The 22,299-nt window shown below is 38.6% G+C and overlaps 2 protein-coding genes across 2 annotated transcripts in view; both read left to right on the top strand.

Annotated features, from left to right (window-relative positions):
* Positions 1-48: 48 nt before the first annotated feature.
* LOC115592030 (desmoglein-2-like) lies at positions 49-20,617 on the top strand. The gene is made up of 14 exons (XM_030434517.1): positions 49-189; positions 3,612-3,740; positions 6,870-7,025; positions 7,229-7,370; positions 7,840-8,000; positions 9,539-9,673; positions 9,880-10,065; positions 10,925-11,223; positions 11,376-11,518; positions 12,383-12,604; positions 12,796-13,044; positions 16,479-16,609; positions 16,798-17,115; positions 17,613-20,617. Exons 1-14 carry the CDS (start codon positions 145-147, stop codon positions 18,591-18,593), a joined length of 3,297 nt encoding a protein of 1,098 aa, XP_030290377.1. The 5' UTR covers positions 49-144; the 3' UTR covers positions 18,594-20,617.
* A 1,204-nt stretch (positions 20,618-21,821) lies between these two features.
* The window catches only part of LOC115591598 (desmoglein-2-like), a 31,206-nt gene continuing 30,728 nt past the window's right edge, over positions 21,822-22,299 (top strand). The window contains exon 1 of the mRNA XM_030433734.1: positions 21,822-21,858. Coding sequence (XP_030289594.1) covers positions 21,822-21,858 — 37 coding nt within the window. The remainder of the gene's footprint in view (positions 21,859-22,299) is intronic.

The following is a 22,299-nucleotide window of genomic DNA, read 5'->3' as shown; positions in this document are numbered from 1 at the left end:
GGGAGTGCTTGGTGTGGAGCACACCTCCTCCTTCATCCCTCGTCACCTCACCTCTATCAGCTCACAGTCTGCTCGGAGCTCGCCAGGAATAATTCAGGACTCTTCGACTTCACTTGTTCCACATCCCGGGGCTATTCTTCAGTCATGTTTCGGGTTTCTCCACCCTTGTTCGTGTCGTTATTGTTTTCGGTGAGTGAAATAAGTTTTTTTTTTTTTTTATTATTATTATTTTTTTTAATCTTCCATCTTAACTCAATGCTGTTGGATAAACTATTCAAAATCTATGGCTGTCTGAATTTTAACCTCCGTAAATATGAATTGTTTTTAAAAATTCGCGTAAATGTATGGCCTGAGCTGGAAAACTCGTCTGGAGTTCCTGTAAGCTTCCTGTATGATGGAAGATGGTTTGTTTCAACAACAGTGACAAGTACTCCAGTATGTTTTCAACCAGATTACCTGTCCTATACAGAACATGACTTCCTGAAATAGGCATCTTGTTCCTGTTGACACTAACAAATACCTGGCTGTCATGGCAGCTGTGCTGTGCTGTGCTGTCAGACAGACATCATTTTTCATCCAGCAACCTGGTACATTTCTATGGAGCCCCAGACATGACATGGTCAAAAAAAAAAAAAAAAAATTGTGGGTACAATTTAGTATTTCGTGGCCACGAAGTAGGCATAATGTGCGCACGATATTCTAATTAATGATATTAATATAATTCCTGGACAACTGGGTTTACAAATCGAGCGCACCTTCTCTAGAAACCACAATAGCCTACATAATAGATAGATATAGACAGACAGACAGACAGATAGACAGATAGATAGATAGATAGATGTTTTATTTATCCCGAGGGAAATTCAAGTGTCTAGTAGCATACAAAATACAAAACATACATTAGATATACATTAAACTAAAATTAAAAAAACCCTAACCTTAAGAATAGAATTAATAATAGAATAAAAGATAAAATATAAAGTATTATATATGTATATATCTTTATAGATAGATAGATATGAACAGTAGCTGCAGTATACAGTGCAAAATGGTTGGCAGTGCAAATGAAAGTGAAACAGTGCAAATGGATGTTCAAATAGAGGTAGAAATTGTCCATTGTCTATTATCTATTGTCCTCCCTGCCTTTACTGAGAGCTGTTATACAGTCTGATGGCGAGGGGGACGAAAGAGTCCAGCTCCACCAACAGAAAAGACATTTAAGGTGAGTGTCTTTTCTTATTCTGTTCTAGTCAATATCTTTTTATCCCGCATTTAGGCAGTGCCTTAAGTAGGCCTATAAGATAGTGAACTTTTAATCGTCTGTGATTTTATTGAAGGACAAATGTCCAAAGAACACTACAGACACTCACCTTAAGGACATCACGTAGGCTGTTGCCGTTTGTAGAGAAGGTGCACTCGATTTGCTTACCAAGCTGTCCAGGAATTATATTAATATTATTAATTTGTATTTCGTGCGCACATTAAACCTACTTCGTGGCCACGAATTAATATTTCGTGGCCACGAATTAGTATTACGTATGCACATTATACTTATTTCGTGGCCACGAATTAGTATTTTGTGGCCACAAATTAGTATTTTGTGCGCACGTTAAAGCTATATTGAGGCCACAATTTAATATTTTTTTTGACCATGTTATGTCTGGGGCTCCATACATTTCTCATCATCAGTGTCTTTATATGGCAAAGCTCATACACTAGAAATTGGATAACTTCACATATTTTTAATCATACTGAGCACATAAATTATGCTTGTGACATTTACTTCATATTAAATCATGATGTCATTACGAAATGAAGAATGTGTTTATAATGGATATAATACATACACATTTTTTCTTTAAAACATTTCCATCTGTTTTGGGGTAACAGCCTACATATTAGAAATATAGAAATATATCACTTTTTGCAGTAATGGTGTAATGTAATGCCTTTCCAGTGGGATTTTGGTAATATAACAATAATCTCAGGTAACACATTACCACCCAAAATTAAGTGTTTTGTCAGTGATTTCTTTTTTTTTTTTTTATTTCAAAACAATTTATCTACACCTATACAGCAAGCGAGTTGGCAAAATGCAGAAGTGGCCACGGATTCAGAATCCACATTTTCTTTTAAATTGTATACTCATTTGTTGATCAGTGAAAATGACAAAATCCTCAAGTGCAGTATATTGAAGTGAACTGTATAAAGCACGTTTTCAAGTACTCATAATTTGTAAGACTTTGATCCATTCCTGTGTCCATACGTATTAGTTTATTTTAAATAGTCTGGACTGTTTAATTGTTCTATCATTATTACAGTACTTTAATAGCTTAAAAGTTGGCATTTTTACAACATAGTCTTAACCACTGCATGTGAAGATCTACGCTTCATAGGACAACCTTCATTTAACTATAAGATATCTCTCCCCACTGAAGCCGGAATGAACTGCAGTATACTTGAGTGTCTGTGCTTTAATGACCCAATGTGTTACCTTCTCCACTAAAAACAATATTAACCTCTTCCACTATCAATTACTTAAACCTCTCTCTGACTGATTTGTACAGTTTACCGTGTGCAATATTACAAGCCTGACAGGAGGCCATGGAAAGGTTTGTGCATATTAAAAGCCAAAGTAATAACACATGTATTAATAGGTTAATAAAACAAACCAAAACAAAAAACATTATGCCATGAACACCAGAAATAGATAACTTGCCAGAAAATGTTAAAAAACTTATAAACAGTTTATTTTCATAAGACATAAACTCCAAGCACAATCTACTGACTTAATGGATCACCATTATTCCAACACATTTTCAAACCTTAACAACTAAAAGCTAGATTAACAGTGACTCACAAAATGACATACATCACAAACAACATGACTGCAGCATCCCAGCAACAGGCATACTGGACCCTTGCTGTACACTCATTCTTTGTTAGTTGCTGACCGAAATCAAGATATTTATTCACAATAAAGTGTTTTGTACAGTGGCTGGGAGATGAGGACTGATCACAAAGACAGCTCATCTTTTGATAAAAGGGGTGTCATCATTTACACCTTGTAGAATTGTGTAAGTATAAAATGCTAAAATAAGTCGACAAATATAATGTACCTGGACATACACTTGTAAACAACATGTTCCAATTCCAATGAATTCTAAAGCTTGGAAAAGAGAGGAACACAAACTACTTTGTAACAAAAGCATTCATGAAGTTTGGCTCAACAGTAGATTTATTATGGGTCTTCTGAAAATTAGACCAAATCCTTGTGACCAACACTGGGTTTCTTTTCCATGTGCAAACAATTTAGCCTTATCTTTAACAGATTCCCCCTAAAAGTACAATGTTATGTATTGTTTTATTACTAGTTGAAAAGTATGATTAAATCATGCTGTGTCTGCCATTGTTAGTATTAAACGATTCATTAAAAATCACTGATATAAGAAAGAAACATGAAGGCCCTTTTATAGATCCTTGTACATTGTAGTACAGTTGTTTTCTGCACTAGGGACCTATTCTTATGACAACAATTATGATAAGCAGCTGACTTTACATGTTTGGCTATCAGTTAAGGTTTGTGAAGTAATTAATCTACTGTATTACAGCTGCTGGTCGTTGCTGTGGTAAAGGCCAACTCGGGGGTAAATGTGGTAAGAAAAAGAAGAGAATGGATTCTCCCTCCAGTGCCACTGGAGGAAAATGTAGACCACACTCATAAGGAATCTATTAGTAAGGTGAGTCACTGATTACTGATTCACTTTTATTCTAACCATTCATTCCGACCAAAACCATCGGCGTAAACCGACAGATTTTTGCTCCAGTAGTTCAGAAAATAAGCCTCTTCTATGTACTGCAAAATTTTCACTGTTGACTGTAACCTTGGGTGAGTAGTCTTGTTGTTGTTGTTGTTAAGATTTGGCATTAAAGGTAAAATTACTAAGATATAATAATAGATAACAATGATGATAAAAGCTAAATAGAATAGAACAATTTAATAACTTTCAAACCTCAGGTTAAAGAGACTATATTATTTTTCTATACTTTTCTATACAAGTTACTATACTGTAACTTGCATCCAACCTATTACCTCCTTATTTAGTTGGCTTTAAATGGGGTTCATTGTCACATAATCTTTCTTGACTGTACCTAGTCATTACAATATTGGTACACCCATCACCCTAGACTGTGCCACAGAGTTGCCACTATTGCTCAGCAGCAGGCACGTGCACACATAAGGCCCAAGTTGTGCTCGAGTCCCTGCCCTTTTTGCCTCATATTAAAAAATGCCCTTTTTGTGTGTTTTTTTAATGAATGAATAAATTCCTGTTGTGCATAGAGATGTAAAAAAATGGCGGTATAAAAACGCCACGGTTATTTACCATGCACATTTCCTCATAATATGGTGTTGTGTGTGTGTTGAGCCTATAAAGCCCGTTGTGGCTGCGCTCTGTCTCTCACAGAGGAGAGAGAGACAGAGAGAGAACCCGCTGCCTCATCGAGAACTGAGTTATACACCCATTAACATAACTTCCTTTTAGGGGCTAACAAGTCGCCTTCCACTTATTCAACATGCTTAAATGTGAGTCATATTTCAGAAGAGCGCCCATTTGTGTTTGTTAAGCTAACTGCTTGTTAATGAGAGTTAAGAATAATATGAAAGCTGTCTGTGTTGGCTAGTTATCTTGCCACAAATCTTCAGCCTCTTCCAGATATTGAGTTTGCTGTGACTTTGCTGTATTAAACATTGCTGTTCCTACTTACAGTCTCAGTAGTCAATTCTTGGTTTTATCACATGTTTAGATGTGGAGCCTGTATTTCTAGTTTGCACTTGCCCTCCAATAAATAGCCTACTATTAAACCAGTGTTTTATTGCTTTTTAAGAATTGCAGCTGAATTGCATGTCTTCTAAACCTCAGTATAATGATAATGTGAATAAACTTATATTGACAAACATTGACACAAAAGAAATGGCAATTGCATATCACTCACAGCTACACAGGATACACAGCTAAGTAGTTAGCTTTCTATAAACACTTAGTTTATTAATTTTACATTAATTAATCTACATATTGTGTTATTAAGGCCTGAAAATAACTTTGGCATGCATATTTCATGCCCTGCGCCCTACACGCCATGCCACAGAAGGAGAAACGGAGACTAGCTTGGCTCGCGGCTTTGAGACTAAAATAAATATTTGGGATTATGAATGTCTTCCACAGAATAGCTGCTGCATGACTACATGACTTCCCTAACCTGGCAATGCACGAGCAGCCGCCTGTCTCCACGACTCCACTTTCCTTCAGCATTATCCACGCTGTATGTTTAGCTTGATTGACGCTGTGGCTGGGTGCTACTGCCTTCAGAAATATAAACTTGCTGTGTTTCTTAAACAGTACTTTCCCTATTTTGTTACTGTGCAGGTAGTTGTATGCCTCTGTGCTTTTGTAAATGCGTAATTCTCTGCCATCAACACCATCAGAAAATATGAGATAATTAACTATGTCGATGTAGCTAACGTCGGGCTAATGCTTCATGTCATCTGCCCACTCCGTGAGGACTGACGAGTGAGGCACTGTGAGAACTGTCCTCACAACTTATTAAAACATCCGTACTGTGTATCCATCTCCATCAATTTTGTTGCTTTCTTTGTGCGCCGGTTTTTAGAGCGAGCATGACAGCTATGCTAATGTAAACACAGAGTTCAACCAGTTCAACTGGAAGAGCAAAATCGACTACTGCTATGAACCATGGGTAAAATCGCGAAGTCAGGAATAAGGTGGATAGGCTGACCTTCAATTTAAAGAGTGAAACAAAATGGCTAAACATATGTTACTGTATGTTAACTGTAATTTTTTTACCCATAAAAAATTTAAATGAATGCATGTGCATGAGCTGTCTGATCATCCCCACATTCACTTTAAATGGCTCTAAACACACCCTTAATTACCTGGTTTTCATATAATGGACCAGAACTTAGTCAAGTGTTAAGGAGAATGTTAGAAGCAAAGAAACAGTTGAAGAATAGGAAGTGTAATTTTACGGACCGTTAACTTGAAGTAATGATTGGTCAAACTGACAGATGAAACAGAGTATTATTTGTTGGCTTCAGTTCTGGCTTTAGCAACAAAATGAAGCTAATGAAATGGTAGAAAAGGATAGAAGCACTGAATGCCACAAGTTCAGAGCCACAGACTTCGGAGGAGTTAAAATGTGGTCTGATTACAAGCATTGACATATGTGAGCTACTGTAAGAGGAGAGAGGATGCCCGCACTATCTCTGCGTGATGACCGGTTATTGTCATGGCCCAGAACATCAGTACAGTCCCTGAAAACTTGCTACAGCCTAAATTGCGCATGGCAATGTCCTCTAGCAACACCCTAGCAGCGTTTGTATCATGTGGCTTAGCCATTACGCAAGGCTACAGCCCTTTATGTAGTGCCAGCAACACCTGAAGTTACTCTTACTCCCCACTAATACAACATAATAATCTATTTACGTATAGAAAGATCACATGTCTTTTTGTTTATTTAAATAAGGGTCATTATCATTATAACATAATTACAGAAGACAGTAAAACAAAGCTCACAACAGCTCATGCATCAATCATAGTGAAGGGTTTTTAAACTATAGATGTAACAACCTTTTATAAAAAATAAATCATCTTATCATTTTTGCCAACTCAATTTTGATAAACTTAAGAGCAATGTTTGAGTGAAATACAAAATTAGACAAAGAAGTCACCAAAGGGGACCACCAGAACAGTACAATGTACAGTATGTTTTTTGTCATTATTATTTTTTTTTTCCAGTGGAAATTCCCTTTAATTTTTTATGTTAATTATGATCTTTGCTTTGTGATTCAGATTCGATCAGACTTTGAAAGCCAGGAAGACATCGAGTACTCCCTAGAAGGCATTGGTGCCAGCAGGGAACCCTACAATGTGTTTGTGGTGGACTCTAAATCTGGAAAAATTCGTGTGACCAGAGTTCTTGACAGGGAGTTCATTAGTGTTTACAACGTGAGTGACACATGACAGATTCTGTCAAATTATAATTTACTTTTTGACTTTGGTGTCACTTTCCCCTTGCTGTATTTCAATAATTGCTTCATTTTCTATTTAATATTGAGGCATTTGGCAGCTATTTGCTACACTGCCAAAGCCTACGATGTAGATGTACCCGCTGAGACAGATAACAACAACTTTTGATTTTCTTTTTTCAGCTTTCAGGTATTGCTAGGAAATCTTCTGGCAAGGAAGTAGAGAAAAGAATTGACATACGAATCAAGGTTTTAGATGAGAATGACAACGCTCCAGAGTTTGAAACGACCAAATCTGCCGAGGTGTATGAGCTGAGTGACCGAGGTAAGTGTTTCTGCTTTTATGTCCAACTCTCACATATGTCTATCCGGTATGTAATGACATGGTAATTTTGCGTTATAATAGCTGTAATAGCTGCGTTAATAAAAAAACAAAAACGCTGTGGTTTTATTTATGCAATATTTTCTATTTTGTTTCTCTTTTTATTAAGTGTAGTTGCTACACATTAAAAACACTGTGTTAAAACTGACCCGATTTGAGGTTAATATGGCACCAACACAATACTAGGCAGCTCTAGTAAACAATGGTGTTTTTCAACCATGGGTTAAGTCATCATACAGTATCAACATAAATGTTAAACTGTTTTCGGAGCTTCTGTTGCCTCTGAACTAGTATATCAGGCAAGATGAAATCTAATACCTCAGTATGCTTGAATCAGACTGATGATAGTAGGAGGCATCTAGATTAACTATTTAGTTTAAAGACTGATTTCGTTTACTGCTGTTATTTACAGGTACTTCAGTTATGAATATAACTGCAACTGATAAAGATGAACCAGGGAATGAGAACTCTTTGATTGCTTATACTATCATAAAGCAGAGTCCAGCTGATGACATGTTCTACATTACCAAGGATGGGAGAGTCTTCGTCAAAAAATCCAGCCTGGACAGAGAGGAAAGGACTACACAAACAGTGTTTTCTTTTTCTTATTTGTTTTTGAGGGCATATACTTAAATCCAGCGAGGTATCTGATGTAAACTCGTTGCTATTACCACTATACATAGAATAACTGAGTGTTTGAATATATGCTGTACTAAGAAGTGAATGATTTTCCATTTTAACCTTTTTTTTTTTACTCTCAATGTAGTGTTGTTTTGACAGTGATGTCCAGGGCATCATAAAATCTGTGCAGCCTCTATAATGCACCAGTCGTGGCAAACCTAGACTGAATGTGAAATGCACAGGCCTTTATTTCATGCAGTGTCTCTGTGTGAGACCTTATACTTTAAATAGATTTCCTGAGCGTGCAGACTACAAAGATGTTTGTGGATCAAGAATTTTATATTTATTACTGATTAATAAATACCTATAATAGAATACACAATATAATATATAAACAAACAAATAAACAAATCTCACCACCGGAGAAGCATTCCTTGTTGTGGGGAAGCCCTGTGAGTCGATTACAGAGTGCAGTAGAGTTCCGCAGCTCAGTTATGATCATTACTGCGGGACTCTACTGTACTCTGTGTTTCCTTATCATCACCAAAATGATGACAAACATGAAATACAAGGAAACATTAAAAAAAAAAAAAAGGCAATCGGAAGGGAGGTCAGTGCCTTTTTAAGTGGGTTTACTGGCACGTGAAACTGCTTCACACTTTTGGTGTAAAAAAGGCATACTACACAAAATTAGTTAGGGATATTTGGATATTTTAGTGTTTTACTTGATTGCACATGTGCTTTTATGCACGTATATCCCAATATCCCTAACTAATTTGGAGTTGTGTGTTAGAGTAATACAGGCTGCGAACAGGGTTTAAACCCGGTAAGTGTTAATTATTTTTAATGGTTAACGGTCCTTTTGCAAACAGTCAATGGGGGCATGGTTAATGGTCAGACATAAGCAATAACCATTGCAACCAGACTGTCATTCTAGCAAGATCAACATGATTAACATACTGTAGATAGCAGTACCATGAATTTTAGCATGGAAAGTGAGTAGTGAGAAGCTGCAGAGTTTATTTATGGTCAAACTCTAACCTGTGCAGTACATTTATTGCCACTAGACTAGACTTCTCTGCCAGACTTTTCCTCTGCTCCGATCGCCAACACCCGCTGCTGTCAGCTCAGCCACCGTCTCTCTCTCTCTGTCCCTCAACCACACACAAACTAAGCACTGAAATTGCTTGACCACAAAATTAAGTCATTAGTCACAAAATATTTAGCCATTGTCATGACCTTCCCCATAGGATGTCTTATCACATGTAATATTGTATCATTTCAATCATTTTAGGATTTCTTTTTTGTCTGAAATGTACAGCAAAGTCCCTGCTGTAACTCTGATTGACTGTGGCTTAGACATTTGTTCAGTGGCTTTGAATCGTATATGTTGCTGCTTTGCCTTTTCCATGTGGCACCCAGACAGCAGACATTTATTATACTTCATCTTTGAATTGTATACTTAATTTTTTAATGTTTCCGAATTTCAGAAAGCTGATAAGTACACTCTGACAGTGATTGGTTGTGACTTAAATGGCAAACCAGGGGGAAAAACAGGAACCGGCACTGTTGTGATTAAGGTCCTTGATGTAAATGACAACCCTCCCACTCTGGAAAAAGATGAGGTATTTTTTTTTCTCATATTGGTGAAAGCAGAAATGTGTTTCAATGAGAGTTTTAGAGTTGCACGGTTTACATTTTTTTGTTGATGATAAAAAATACAATTTAAAAATGTGCTCATGTCACAACTTACACATAACGTTGAAGACACAGAAAACAAAATATGCAAAAATTAATCCTGTTACTGTCATCTTATTATTCCAACTTGCAGTATGAGGGCATCATTGAGGAAAACACACAAAATGTTGAGGTGATGAAGATCAAAGCAGAGGACCTCGACTTGAAGGGAACAGACAACTGGGAGGCTGTGTTTGACATTGTCAAAGGCAACGAGGCAGGGTACTTCAGCATTAAAACAGACCCCAACACCAATGAGGGCATCCTAATGCTCAACAAGGTAACGAGCAACACAACCATGTTTCAGTGTTTAACTTTTAATGTAGAAGAAGTATATGTATATGTTGGTCTCCCAGTCTGTTGTGGTAAATGCAGTGATCATGCTTCATAGACAAATAATTTAAAGAATAATTTGTTCATCATGAAAGGAGTAGATCATGACTAGAAACTACACTTGAAAAAATAAGGAGTAACTCACAAAAAGAACTCATGTTTACAGACCAAACAGTGAGGCTCAACCGCAAAACCAACTGGTATGCATTTTTGATAAAAGCAAGGAACCTAAAAAAGAAGGAATCTTGCGTTGGTGCTGGGGTGCTGTGGTGCTGTAGTGAGAGCTGTGTTGAAGTCTATGGGAGATGCATGAAGAAACACACTAAAATCTAACATCTATGTTGTATGACTCCTGATAAAGGAATGCCTCCAGAAACTCAAAGATAAACTTCAGAAAGTAGTTTAAAAATCTGCATGTTGTTCATCATTTAATTTAAATGGGAAATATTCTGTGCACAGTGTAATCGCAGTCTCATCAGTTGGTCAGACCTGCCCGTTTGGTTGCGATATTATTAGCCCTGTCAGTCATTTGGGGCAAAAATCTGCCGTTAACCTACTCTCTGACATATATATCTTTATTTTCTCGAGGCATTTCTTCACCAGAAGTCATACAATGTAGTTGGCTTTAAGTGTATTTCTCCACGCATCTCCCATAGACTTCAGTGCAGCTTTCACCAAAGTCTGGCACCAAAGCAAGATTCAGTGACTTCCTTCTTCTTTATGTTTCCTTACTGACAAGCATGATAGAGACGGGGTAGGTATGTCAGTTCCTGACATTCAATGTGCTTCTGTGTGTCATTTCACAGGCTGTGGATTATGAGGATGTAAAGGCCCTTGAACTAGGACTGGTTGTGAAAAACAAGGCTCCACCACATGGTGGATCTGGGACAGGTGGTGCCACTGGCGCGGGAGCTGGTGGATTACTAAGTGGGAACAAATTCAAAACCTATCCAATCAAAATCAATGTCAAGAATCAGCCGGAGGGGCCAGCTTTTGTCCCCAAAGTCAAATCTATTCCCATCTCAGAGGAAAACACGGACTTGAGTAAGGTTTATCACTACCCAGCAACAGATGTAGACACTGGGAAGCCAGCTGAGAATGTCAGGTCAGTGCATACTCAAACAACCCACAAACACACAAACACACACACACACACACACACACACACAGACACGAAAGCCTCTGTAGATAAAAATACATTGTCAGCTTAATTGTATTATTTGCAATAATAACTGTCACCGATTATTTCTGCTGCAGGTATGCCAAGGGCTCAGACCCTGACAACTGGCTTACCATCGATCCAAAGACAGCTGAGATCAAACTAAACAAGAAGCCTGACAGAGAATCTGCATTCCTCGACAATGGGACCTATTATGCTCAAGTACTGTGCATTACAGAAGGTACACTGTTCACCTGTGCTTCTGCTCCAGCTCTAGCTGTTTTACATTTCAGATTAGTAATCTTTGTGTAGTAGTTACAAATATACTAGTAGTAATTAGTAAATATACTAAAACGCAAGCTCAAAATGTTAACTCTTGCTGGAGACCTCTACAAGCCACTGTGTTTACCTTACATAATTCACAATATGAAAGTGATAGATGACACAAACACTGACAAAGTTAGCTCATCTTACAGCCTTGCAAATAGTGGAAGTAAACTGTAAAGCTGCTCTGAGAATAGCGCTAAGGGAAAGGCCATAGAGTCATTAGATTAACAAAATATTATTACTCAGGAGCATAGATGAAAACCTTTTTCTGTATGTTGATATTAGGTCAAAATAAGTCATGTAAAATGGGGCATCATTGTAAAGAATAGACACTAAATGGAAATGCAAATTTGCTTTAAGCAGCACAAAGTAATGTGAAATGAAGAAAGTTATGCCTATGTTAAGGCTTAATCACTCCACTTTATCAATGAACTGAGACAAGAGGAAAACTGAACTGAATTAAGTTTGCTATAACAAGAACGCACTGTAAATCTAGTGAAATAGGCTACTACCTAGCTACTGATAACATCGGTACAGTCCATACAATGGCTGTTTGTGGTGAATGAACCAGTCAAAAAAACACAAATGAATGAGAAAATTTGCCTCACATTCAATCTGAGAGCGCCATAAAGTCTCACTACTAACAAAACAAACAGTGTACACCTGTTGTCCAGCAGGGGGAGTTACATGCTTGTCTCTGAACTTGTCCCAGAAGAATGGAAATTGCAAGAAAGGAAATGCTGAATGATCTGATCCTATTTTTGTTTTTCCTACACAGACATGCCAGCTAAAACAGCCACTGGCACCATAGCCATCCAGGTGGAAGATTTTAATGACCACTGCCCCACCCTCACCAGTGACCTCCAATCTATGTGTACTACGGATGAGTCTGTTATTGTGAAGGCAAAAGATGAGGATAGTTTCCCTAATGGAGCACCTTTTGAGTTTGCCATTGTCCCAGAGGGCACTAAGGGCAAATGGCAAGTGGAGCAATACAGTGGTGAGGAGAAAACTGCCTGTTATTTAAAAGCTATGTGAGATAAATGTAGATAGAATTTACACAAATACCAGGGTAAGGCCTTAGAAATATTACCTCTAGTGGACTATGGGAAAGCAAAAATTGAATACTGAGACTGTATTTTAGTTCAGTGAACGTTCGAATAAAGCATGTGTTTTCCTTGTTGCTGGCAGAAACTGCAGCTATCCTGAGGGCCAAGGAGCCCATGTGGCCTGGTATCTATGAAGTGGAATTTTTGGTGAAAGATATGCAAGGACATTCCTGTCCAAAACCACAAAAAGTGGACATCAGGATTTGTAACTGTAAGGATGCAACTAGAAATGCAGAAGAACCATGCGGAGAACGAGGCACCATCAAGAAAGACTCAGAGTTAGGACCTGCAGGCATTGGACTGCTACTACTAGGGCTGCTGCTCATACTGTGTAAGTATAATTTGATGCTCCTAATTTTTTTTTCAACAGTGTGGACAGTATGATTACAGTAAGGGTAAATTGAGTAGAAACGTGTCATTTGTCTTTTAGTCATGAATGCAAACCTCTGAAAACTATTGGTTTATATAATAGGTAAAAAAAGAGGGAATTTAATTAGTCGTATTACGTGTTTTTAAGAATTTTCATTCAGTTGTTTTCAATAAATGCATGGTAAAATGAGTTCAATCTTACAGTAAAGGCAACCCTGAACAGGACATTTGTGAAAATTTTAGCAAACCTGTGAAGTGATTTAGATACTGTAACATAATTTGATCCAACTTTCCCTTTAATTATATTGAGAAATGTACAGTCAATTAAGTCACACTTTTGAATGCTTAGCATCTCTCTCTCTTACAGGTCAGAAATAACATTTGTAGACTTAAAATTCCAAATGAAGAGCCCAATTCATTCTCCCTTAACTATACACCATTACTAAAAAAGACAAAAGAGGACTGTAAGAGATGGAATGAGTTACCTTTGTCTTTAATCGGGCGTATTAATTGCATAAAAATGAAGGTTTTACCGAAATACTTATATCTTTTCCAGATGTTACCAATTCCTGTCCCGAAGCAATTTTTTAAACAACTCAACCTTTACATCACACAGTTTATATGGAGAAACAAACCACCCAGGATAAAGATGACAATATTGCAAAACCCTCTAGAAAAAGGTGGACTGAAAGTCCCCAATTTTGAGCGTTTCTATTGGGCAGCACAAATTAGAGCAATATGGGTCTGGCAAATAGAGCAAGTCCATTCACCTAAGTGGAAACAAATTGAACAGAACCACTTAACAGAGTTGAAGTTGGAATCAGTTCCATATATCAGCTCACTTAGCTCTCTTTTGTTTGCAACAGCAAACCCAGTTATTGTCCATACTTATAAGACCTGGCAGCAAATTCGAAAGAAAACGGGCTGTATTCAAACTATTTACAATAAATCCCCTTTCCACTTTAATCCCTCTTTACCTAAAGCCCTTAGAGATTGGTATTACAAACCTATGGGTTACAAAAGGTATTACAACTTTTGGGAATTTGTTTAAAGATGGAACCCTTCAGACTTTTAGAGAGCTCTCATATCAGTATGGACTACCCCACACCCATTTCTTCAAATACCTCCAGGTTAGGCACTTTGTTACCTCCGAACAAGGTGGCCGTCTTCAACCATTAAAAGAGCAGCCTCTAGATAAACTTGTGCGTAGTAAACAGGGACTGAGGGGGTTTATATCCTATTTGTACTCAGGAATTTCTCAGATTATAGGTTGGGAAAAGCTAAGAGTGAAATGTAAATGGGAGGAGGACTTGGAGTGTAATTTTGAAGTAGAGGATTGGGAATCATTGTGTACTAGTAGTCAGTCCTTTTCTTTTAACTCTAGACACAAAATTACACAATACAATCTTATTCATAGAACATACTATATCCCTGACAGATTACATAAAATAAAGTCTCAGTACTCCCAGTTTTGCCCAAGATGCAAATTGGGAATAGGAACATTGGTACATATGTTTTGGACCTGCCCTTGTCTTAATCCATATTGGGTGTCTATACTTAAAGTGCTTAATGATATTACAGGACTAACCATTCCCGCAGAGCCAAGAGTAATTCTCCTGGGTGACACATCCATGATGAAAGTTAATAAAAAACAACTCAGATTTATAAGAATTGCCCTTATTACAGCAAACAAATGTATAGCTATGCATTGGAAAGATGTATCACCACCTACATTTGCTAGATGGATGAATGAACTAGCATCATGCATACCAAGTGAAAAGATTATGTATAATTTGAAGGGTAAACCTGGAGAGTTTCATGAGATTTGGGGTGGTTTTCTAAAATATGTGAACACGGAGTCCACGATACAGTAATTCTTTTATATTTAAACAATGTGATGTGATTGTTAAACATGCTTACTCAATATTTGGTGCTGTTTCCAGCTTTATTTTTTGTTGTTGTAATTTCCTTTTCTACCTCTCCCTGCTATTTATCTCTCTCTGCAACAGTTTGTTCTAGGTGATTTTTGTTTTTGTTTGTCTGTTTTATGATATGCTGAAGGCTTGTATTTATGTATTCTTACTCATTTCACTTGGTACACACTCGGTAGGAATGTATGGTCGGACCGGTAGGGGTGGGTTAAGTGGGAGGAAGGGAGGGTGGGATGGGCTGACATGGTACTTTTTTGATATTTTGTTGTACATTGTCCCTTCTTTCAGCTCTAGGGTTGTTATGTAAAAAATCCAACAAAGATATTGTTGAAAAAAAGAAATAAAATTTGTAGCAAACGAAATTGGGAATTTGACAAGGTATATATTATGAAATATTGGCCTAAAGGTCAAGGCGAAAATTCATGGCAATACTCTGCTGCATCGCTGAGGTTCTATAACTGAACCATGAGCAGGACGCACAGTTTTACTTTCTTTAACTGTGTGAAAATCTGATGTATTCACATCACAGATGAGGAAGAAAGGTATTAAAACAGGTCTTACAGCCAACGGCTAAAGCATACTCGTAATAGGAGTTTAGTGTGGTGCTGAACTGAAAATAATGACGAATAATCTGGTCTTTTCACTCAACATCGAAATCGAAATTGACTGAAAAAGTCCTGAATCAGTTACAGCCCTATAACATCCTCACAATACTGGTCTTCAAAATTCAAATAAACTTAAGTAGTACTTCTATGATTTCAACGTGGTAATAGTTGTTGACTTAATAAGTTTATTTATTTGGTGTTTATTTTATTTCAAAATATGTGTGTCAAGGATCAGCCATGTTGCCACAGAAAGCAGCATGTCACGATGATATGTACAAGGTGCTCTGAAATGGTTCACTAGCAAAAAAAATTATTTATTTTTCAAAAAGTAGTGTACAACCGATGGTCACTAACCATGCAATATTTACCATCATGCAGGAAATGCGCAAAGGGAGCTGATCTCCATGATTTTACATTTCAACTGCCAGCGTAGTTAACGGCGCCTGTGTAGTGTCTTAAGTGCATTTCTTTGTTTTTACACTGCTTTTCTACGTCAGTTGTCTTATTTCTTCTCTTTGACGTGGGCAATGGTGGGGCATTTTTCTGCTGTTACATCTCGGCCATTGTTTACAGTTTGAGTTTGAGCTTGAACGTATCTGACCAGGTATGAGCAGGCACTACACCTACATGGGGGAGGGACACTACTGTGTAGCACTGCGTGAGGGAGGGAGGCTGCAATCAGCGTATGCACATGCACGATAGACACTTCTTAGACACTCCCCTTGGCTCTGATTGGTTGTGCTGATCCAGGAGCAGTGGATTCTTGCAAATCAAATTATGGCCACTGGGTGGACCCCCAGACAAAAGATAATTACAGACTACAGCTTTAAACTAAAACTTGATTGTTGTCGTTATTACAGTCATTCCTCTGTTGCTGCTCTTCTGTAATTGTGGCGGGGCTGCGGGACTGCCAGGGAACTTTACTGAGTTGCCTTTTGACACCAAATCACACCTCATTAACTACCACACTGAGGGCCAGGGAGAGAATACGGTAAGACTAACAAATTTACCTGTAAAACACATCACACCACTGTTGGGGATAGGAATGTTTCCATACATACTGGTCACCTACTATTGAGATGATGTCTGTTTGAAAGCTGCATGAAGTGATGTTTGACTGCTAGGCAGCAGAATAACTGTGTACTCTGCTCTAACATTTTGATCACTGGCCCATGATAGGAGGTGCCGCTAATGACCATGCCAACACAAATGGATGGACAGATGGTCGAGATGGGCATGGCTAACAAAACTTCAGCAATGGCGCCCATGGCAGCTTTTGATTACCAGAAATCAGTCACTACCATGGATGGGATGAATGGGGCGTTCTACCTGGACGGTTTTTCAAGTGTCCACAGAGAAGGGACAATGGGGAGGATGAACCAGAGGAGCGGCAGTGGCTTCTACTCTGAGTTTGAGACAAAAGAATCAGGAGGAGGTGGAGGAATTTATGACGGCATGGCTCTGCCAGACCACTTCCTGAGACAGTACTATTCCCAGGTGATGATTCATTTTAGTATTTCTACAAGTTGTCTTCAGTAACCCAAAGTAGGCTTTTGTCACCCTTGACACATTTTATGTTGATAATTTTCAAATGTTGGGAAAAGGCCTAGGACAATCTTTCTAAAGTCTAAAACTAGATCAAGATCTTGTTTCCACACTTTCCTCTCAAGGCTTTCACAGAAAACAAATCAAACTGGATAAAAAAAAGGTATAGCTGGCACAAGCTCCACTACAAATTCAAAAACATTTTGAATGTCCTACTAGTTAAAGAAAACATAGTTTGGCCTTTACATCTGAGAACCTTTTTTAAAGAGCTCTTTCTGCTAACTACTTCAAATGCACATTTGATGAAAGACACAAGTTTGTGAGGTTACAGTATGTGAACATACAAAGGCCTTTGGTATTTCTACAGAATAATAATGAAATTGTAGTTTTTTGAAAGTCTGTGCTCAAAAAGCTAACCTCAGAGATGATTTCCTTTGCTTTTTCAACAGAAAGCAAAAAGTGGCAGTGAGAACCAAGGAGTAAAGGACAGTCTGTTGGTCTATGACTTTGAGGGTCAGAGCTCTTCTGCTGGCTCAGTGGGCTGCTGCAGCCTCCTGGAGTCTGACACCGACCTGCAGTTCCTCGATGACCTTGGGCCAAAGTTCAAGACCCTGGCTGAGGTGTGTGGCGGAAAAAAGATCTCAACAGAAGTCAAACAAGTGTTCACTCCACTACCCACTCCCTCTGTTAATACTGAGAGCTCAGTATCACGTGTGGTGACTACCCAGCAGCTCCCCCCTCCACCCCAGCTGCAGCCAGCCATCCCCAAAACAGTTCAGAATGTGGTCAGGGAGACATCTGAGAGTTCTCAGGTGGTGAAGGGAAACACAGCTACAATGAGACAAGGGACAACCATAGCAAAGCAAGGGATGGTAAATCAAGGCCAGATGCTCCTGCTGCAGCAGCAGCAGCCTGTCTACTACACCACCACCCCTGTAATGCAGCCAATGCACTACGTAGTCCAGCCTCAGGTTCAGAACACCATGCTGCTGGCTGAGGCACCAGCCACCAACCTGCAGGGCATGGTACTGGTTAACAGCACTCAGAGTGGTCCTGTCCAAGGCATGGTTGTTCAGGGACAGCCAGTGATGTCCACCGGGCAAGCCCAGGGTCCCAACATTATGATGGTAGAAAAGAGTGGGATCCAGGGGGGTGGTGCCAATCTGATCCACACTGGGAACCTCTCTGGCTCCCAGACAATGATGGTCATGGAGGGAAAGGTCCCTGCAGGGTCAATCAAAGGGCTAAAGGGGAGCCAGACCTCCCTTTTGAGGAGGAGTGATAGCTCTGGCTCTCAAAGAATCCACTACTGCAAGGGCGGCACATCTGTTGCCTCTCAGAGCAGCTTATTGGGTGCTTCTACAACTACTTTGGGCACAACACCCACCTACAGCAAGGTGGTGGTGGAGGAGACCAGAGAAATTCACTGAATGAAAGATAGTCACAACGACAGAGAACCTTTTCAGTAATGCCAATAAGACTATTCCTCTGGCTTGCTTCAGGAGGTGATGGGATGCTTGTGGGACTCAAGTAATGCAGGGCAGCTTTTGGATAGACAAGTTCCCCGTACTCCTTTCTTTAAATTTAACAATACAATTCTCTCCCGAAGTTTGTTAATCCCACACAGCCTTTCAACAGTGCCCTCAAAAACGTCTGGGCAGCGAGGCAACATTACAATACGTGGTCATTACTACCGAACAAGGAAGGAGAAAATAAGTTAAAAAGAATCAGTAAAATGGAATAACAACAATGGCAGCTGAGCATCTGATACCAGCTCACCTAATGTATCTATTGACTTTTCACAGCCCTACATCTCTACTGCTATGCACTTGAACATGAAGCACTACAGTACAGCAATACAATACATATTTTATTTTTATTTTAAAATGCCGGGAAATATGAATATTTTTTTAATTCTTTTTTTGTACTTTTGTCTTTTCTTTCTTTACCTGTCTTAATCATCAATATGACAGGATCATGTTTAGTATACAGTAATACATCCTTAGGTTGTGTGTTATGTAATGTGCTTTTTGAGATGGAATATACAATTTATTGACATTCATATCAGCCATTCAAAATGACAATAAATATACTTAAGATAAGACTTCCCTCCCTTCTTGTCTGTTCTCAATAAAGGAAATAGAGAGCCCATTCTTTTAAAGTTTTTTTTGTTAAATCTACAGTCCATGGGACAAACATTATGAGTTATATCTTCAACTCTAATTTTTGGAGATGTAGTTTTTGATGCCACACTGGATCATGCTGTCCTTGAATGCAAAGTTTGTCAAATGTTTGTATACACTTGTAAAGAACATGATGGAATGATCATGGAATGAGAGGAACACCTACTTCTGTGCCATGTACTTTGTACTTGTACAACAAACTGGTTTGCCAAGGTGATCTAGGGACCTGTTGAAATGGGCCAAGTGACTTTCCTGAGTTGTTTCAATCGACCATTTCTTTCAGATCAATGCAGAGCTCCCCAGACTCTCCTATTGTAGTGTTTTTGAGTCTAATGGGTGTATCAAACAAGTCCTTTTAAAATGAGCCCACAAAAGTAATCAGCTTTTAACAGTCCTAATCACTCAGAAGTAGATAGGAGGCCATGTTACAAATGTAAATTTGCAGAAATTTGACACAGCCTTCTACGTTGGCAAAATTAGTCATTTAATTTGGTGTATTAATATATTTGACCCTTTAGATTTGGTTAATTTTTTAGAGGACAATTCTTAATAAAATCAGATTTGAACCAAACTTTATTAATGTCTTTGTGACAAAGTAGTATACTGTATGTTCCACTCATTCCACAGGACACTTTAGTGGAAATAGTTCCAGTATTAGGCTCTGCCACAGATTCCACATCTCAATCAGCTTAATCAGCCTGACTGCCACCAATAACGGCAAAAGGGCCAGTGGGGCATGACTTGGGGCCACGGTTGCTTACCAACTGCCCCAACACTGAACTTTTGGCTGATTCAAGCCCTTAGCATCACAAGTAACCATTACCTGCTCTTCCAGGGTTTGTTCTCTTCTGTCTGAGCTTGAACTGAACCCCTCCCAATAGTTAATTTTGAAAATAAACTTTGTAGATGTGGTGCTGGGGGCTCCTCAAAAAGAACATATTGACTCAGAAGTGGACCCTGACTAAATAAAGGTTAAAATAAAGCAACCCGACAACCTGAGTTCAGACAAAGGTGGGTAACCTGACAGGTCATCAATATGTTAATTACAATGGGTAAATAATGGTGACCCCAAATGATGTGTATGTGTGATGTGATTTTTTTTTTCTTCTCTTTTTTGGTGGGATGTGATGAAATTTGAATGATCCTGTGGGAAAGTAAGTACATCAAATTAAAAATCACATGAGCACATAACTTTAGCATGACGGTCAGGGTGTGTTTTGATTGTCCCTCAGGGGAGATTAGTTGCTCAGTAAACATTACTGGATGTTTCAGCTGCTGTATCTGTCTGTGTTTGTTGTCTGTCATGTGTGAGTGTATGTGCGTGTGTTAGTGCTTCAGACTGGCAGTCGACAGTTTCCTGTAGAACCTGTTTTTATCCTGAGCACAATGAATATAATCACTCCACCCTCATAGTCGTAAGGGCTGACAGAGACTGACGTTAGTGTTTCTCTTTCTCCCAATACATGTCACATTAATGAGATAAAAAATGTATGTTCTTCATGTGCAGTTGGTTGAGGCTCACAGAGAGCTGTAGGAAACTGTGTTGTTGTTCTCCCACCTGAACACTGCTGTTCCGGTTGTACTATATTTAACATGTAATTAGCAATTTTTAAAATTCTCACAGCAACACAAAATAAATCCTCAACTCTGTTGTTTTAAGAGCTTGACATTTCATGTCTTTTGCAGTTTTAACTAACTCCGAGTTTAAACCTGAACCCAGAGATGGGGAAACCAGACTTTTTCAGTTCCAGACAAATTATCCAGAATTAGTTTAATCAAGTGTTTCTTTGTTCAGGCCGAGGTTAAGTGTATGCATTTTGAATTAATAAAGTTCATCATCAACAAAACTTGAATGAATACTTGTGGAATACCACAAAGACTATAATTCACCATGGCAACAGGTCCAGTGTACCTCAAAATATTTCAGTATTGTTTGCCAATGCAGACGATGACATTTATTCTAAAAACCCGAGTGGGGTGAGGAGTCAGTATGTTAGCATTATGTCAATTTTAATGAGTGTAGTCCACTCATTCATCATGTATTAGACGTCAGTTTCCTTACTGGTTGATAAAGTGCTGGAATCCTACCTAATAGTAAATCCAGCTATGATCTGAGCACCTAAGAATGCAGCTGGTAGCAAGTAAAGATGTTTATTGACCAGCAAGATAATACTGAACAAACAGATAACAGTTTGTGAAACCCAAAACTGTTGTTCCTTTAGACAGCAGACAAGTTTCAGTGGTGTAAAATAAATTTTTTGTTTACAGCCTATCATTTTTACCACCTGCGACAAGCAGATCTGTGTCTGTGTATGTGTATGTGTATCTGTATTAGTTAATGGACACTTATTGTAGTCGGAACTATCACAGAAGCAGTTTGACTACTATCTTTGTCTGTGGATAACATCACAACTATGTCAAATGCAAATCTTGAGAGGTGTGTATTTGAGCTCAAAATGAAGGACAAACTTAAAAATGGGTGTTGTGCCAGCCATGAGTGCTGAGTACTCACGTAAAGATATAGTAATTATTACTTTTGTCCCGAGTATGTGGTGACTTCATGCACTGCAGATGTCTATGTTAACCCATGAGTACTAACAGGGAGTTCTTAATACTGCACTGTTGACAAAGTTCTTCACAGGTAGGCCTGTAGTTGCAAATCAGGAGCACAAGGAAGAGTCTTGGTGGACCAGGCTATTTGTTGGGCCACAAGGGCCAGTGTCCAGTGACAGGGTTAGCAAACAAAAAATAAATCATGCAGGTGCTAAGTGCTTTGCAAATAGTGTTACCTGTGTGAGAATCCCCCCTCACCTCAGCATCCCATTCACATCAATAACCAAACAGTTGAAGTTTCAAATACTTTGGTGGGACACTGGACAATCGACAAAGGACACCAACAACATCCAAAAAAGGAGCCATCAAATACATCAGTCATTTGCTAAGTGACAGGACT

This window comes from Sparus aurata, chromosome 11 (genome assembly GCF_900880675.1).
Source record: "Sparus aurata chromosome 11, fSpaAur1.1, whole genome shotgun sequence".
Lineage (NCBI taxonomy): Eukaryota > Metazoa > Chordata > Actinopteri > Spariformes > Sparidae > Sparus > Sparus aurata.
Note: the sequence above shows the minus strand (reverse complement) of the source record. Positions and strands in the feature narration are given on the sequence as shown.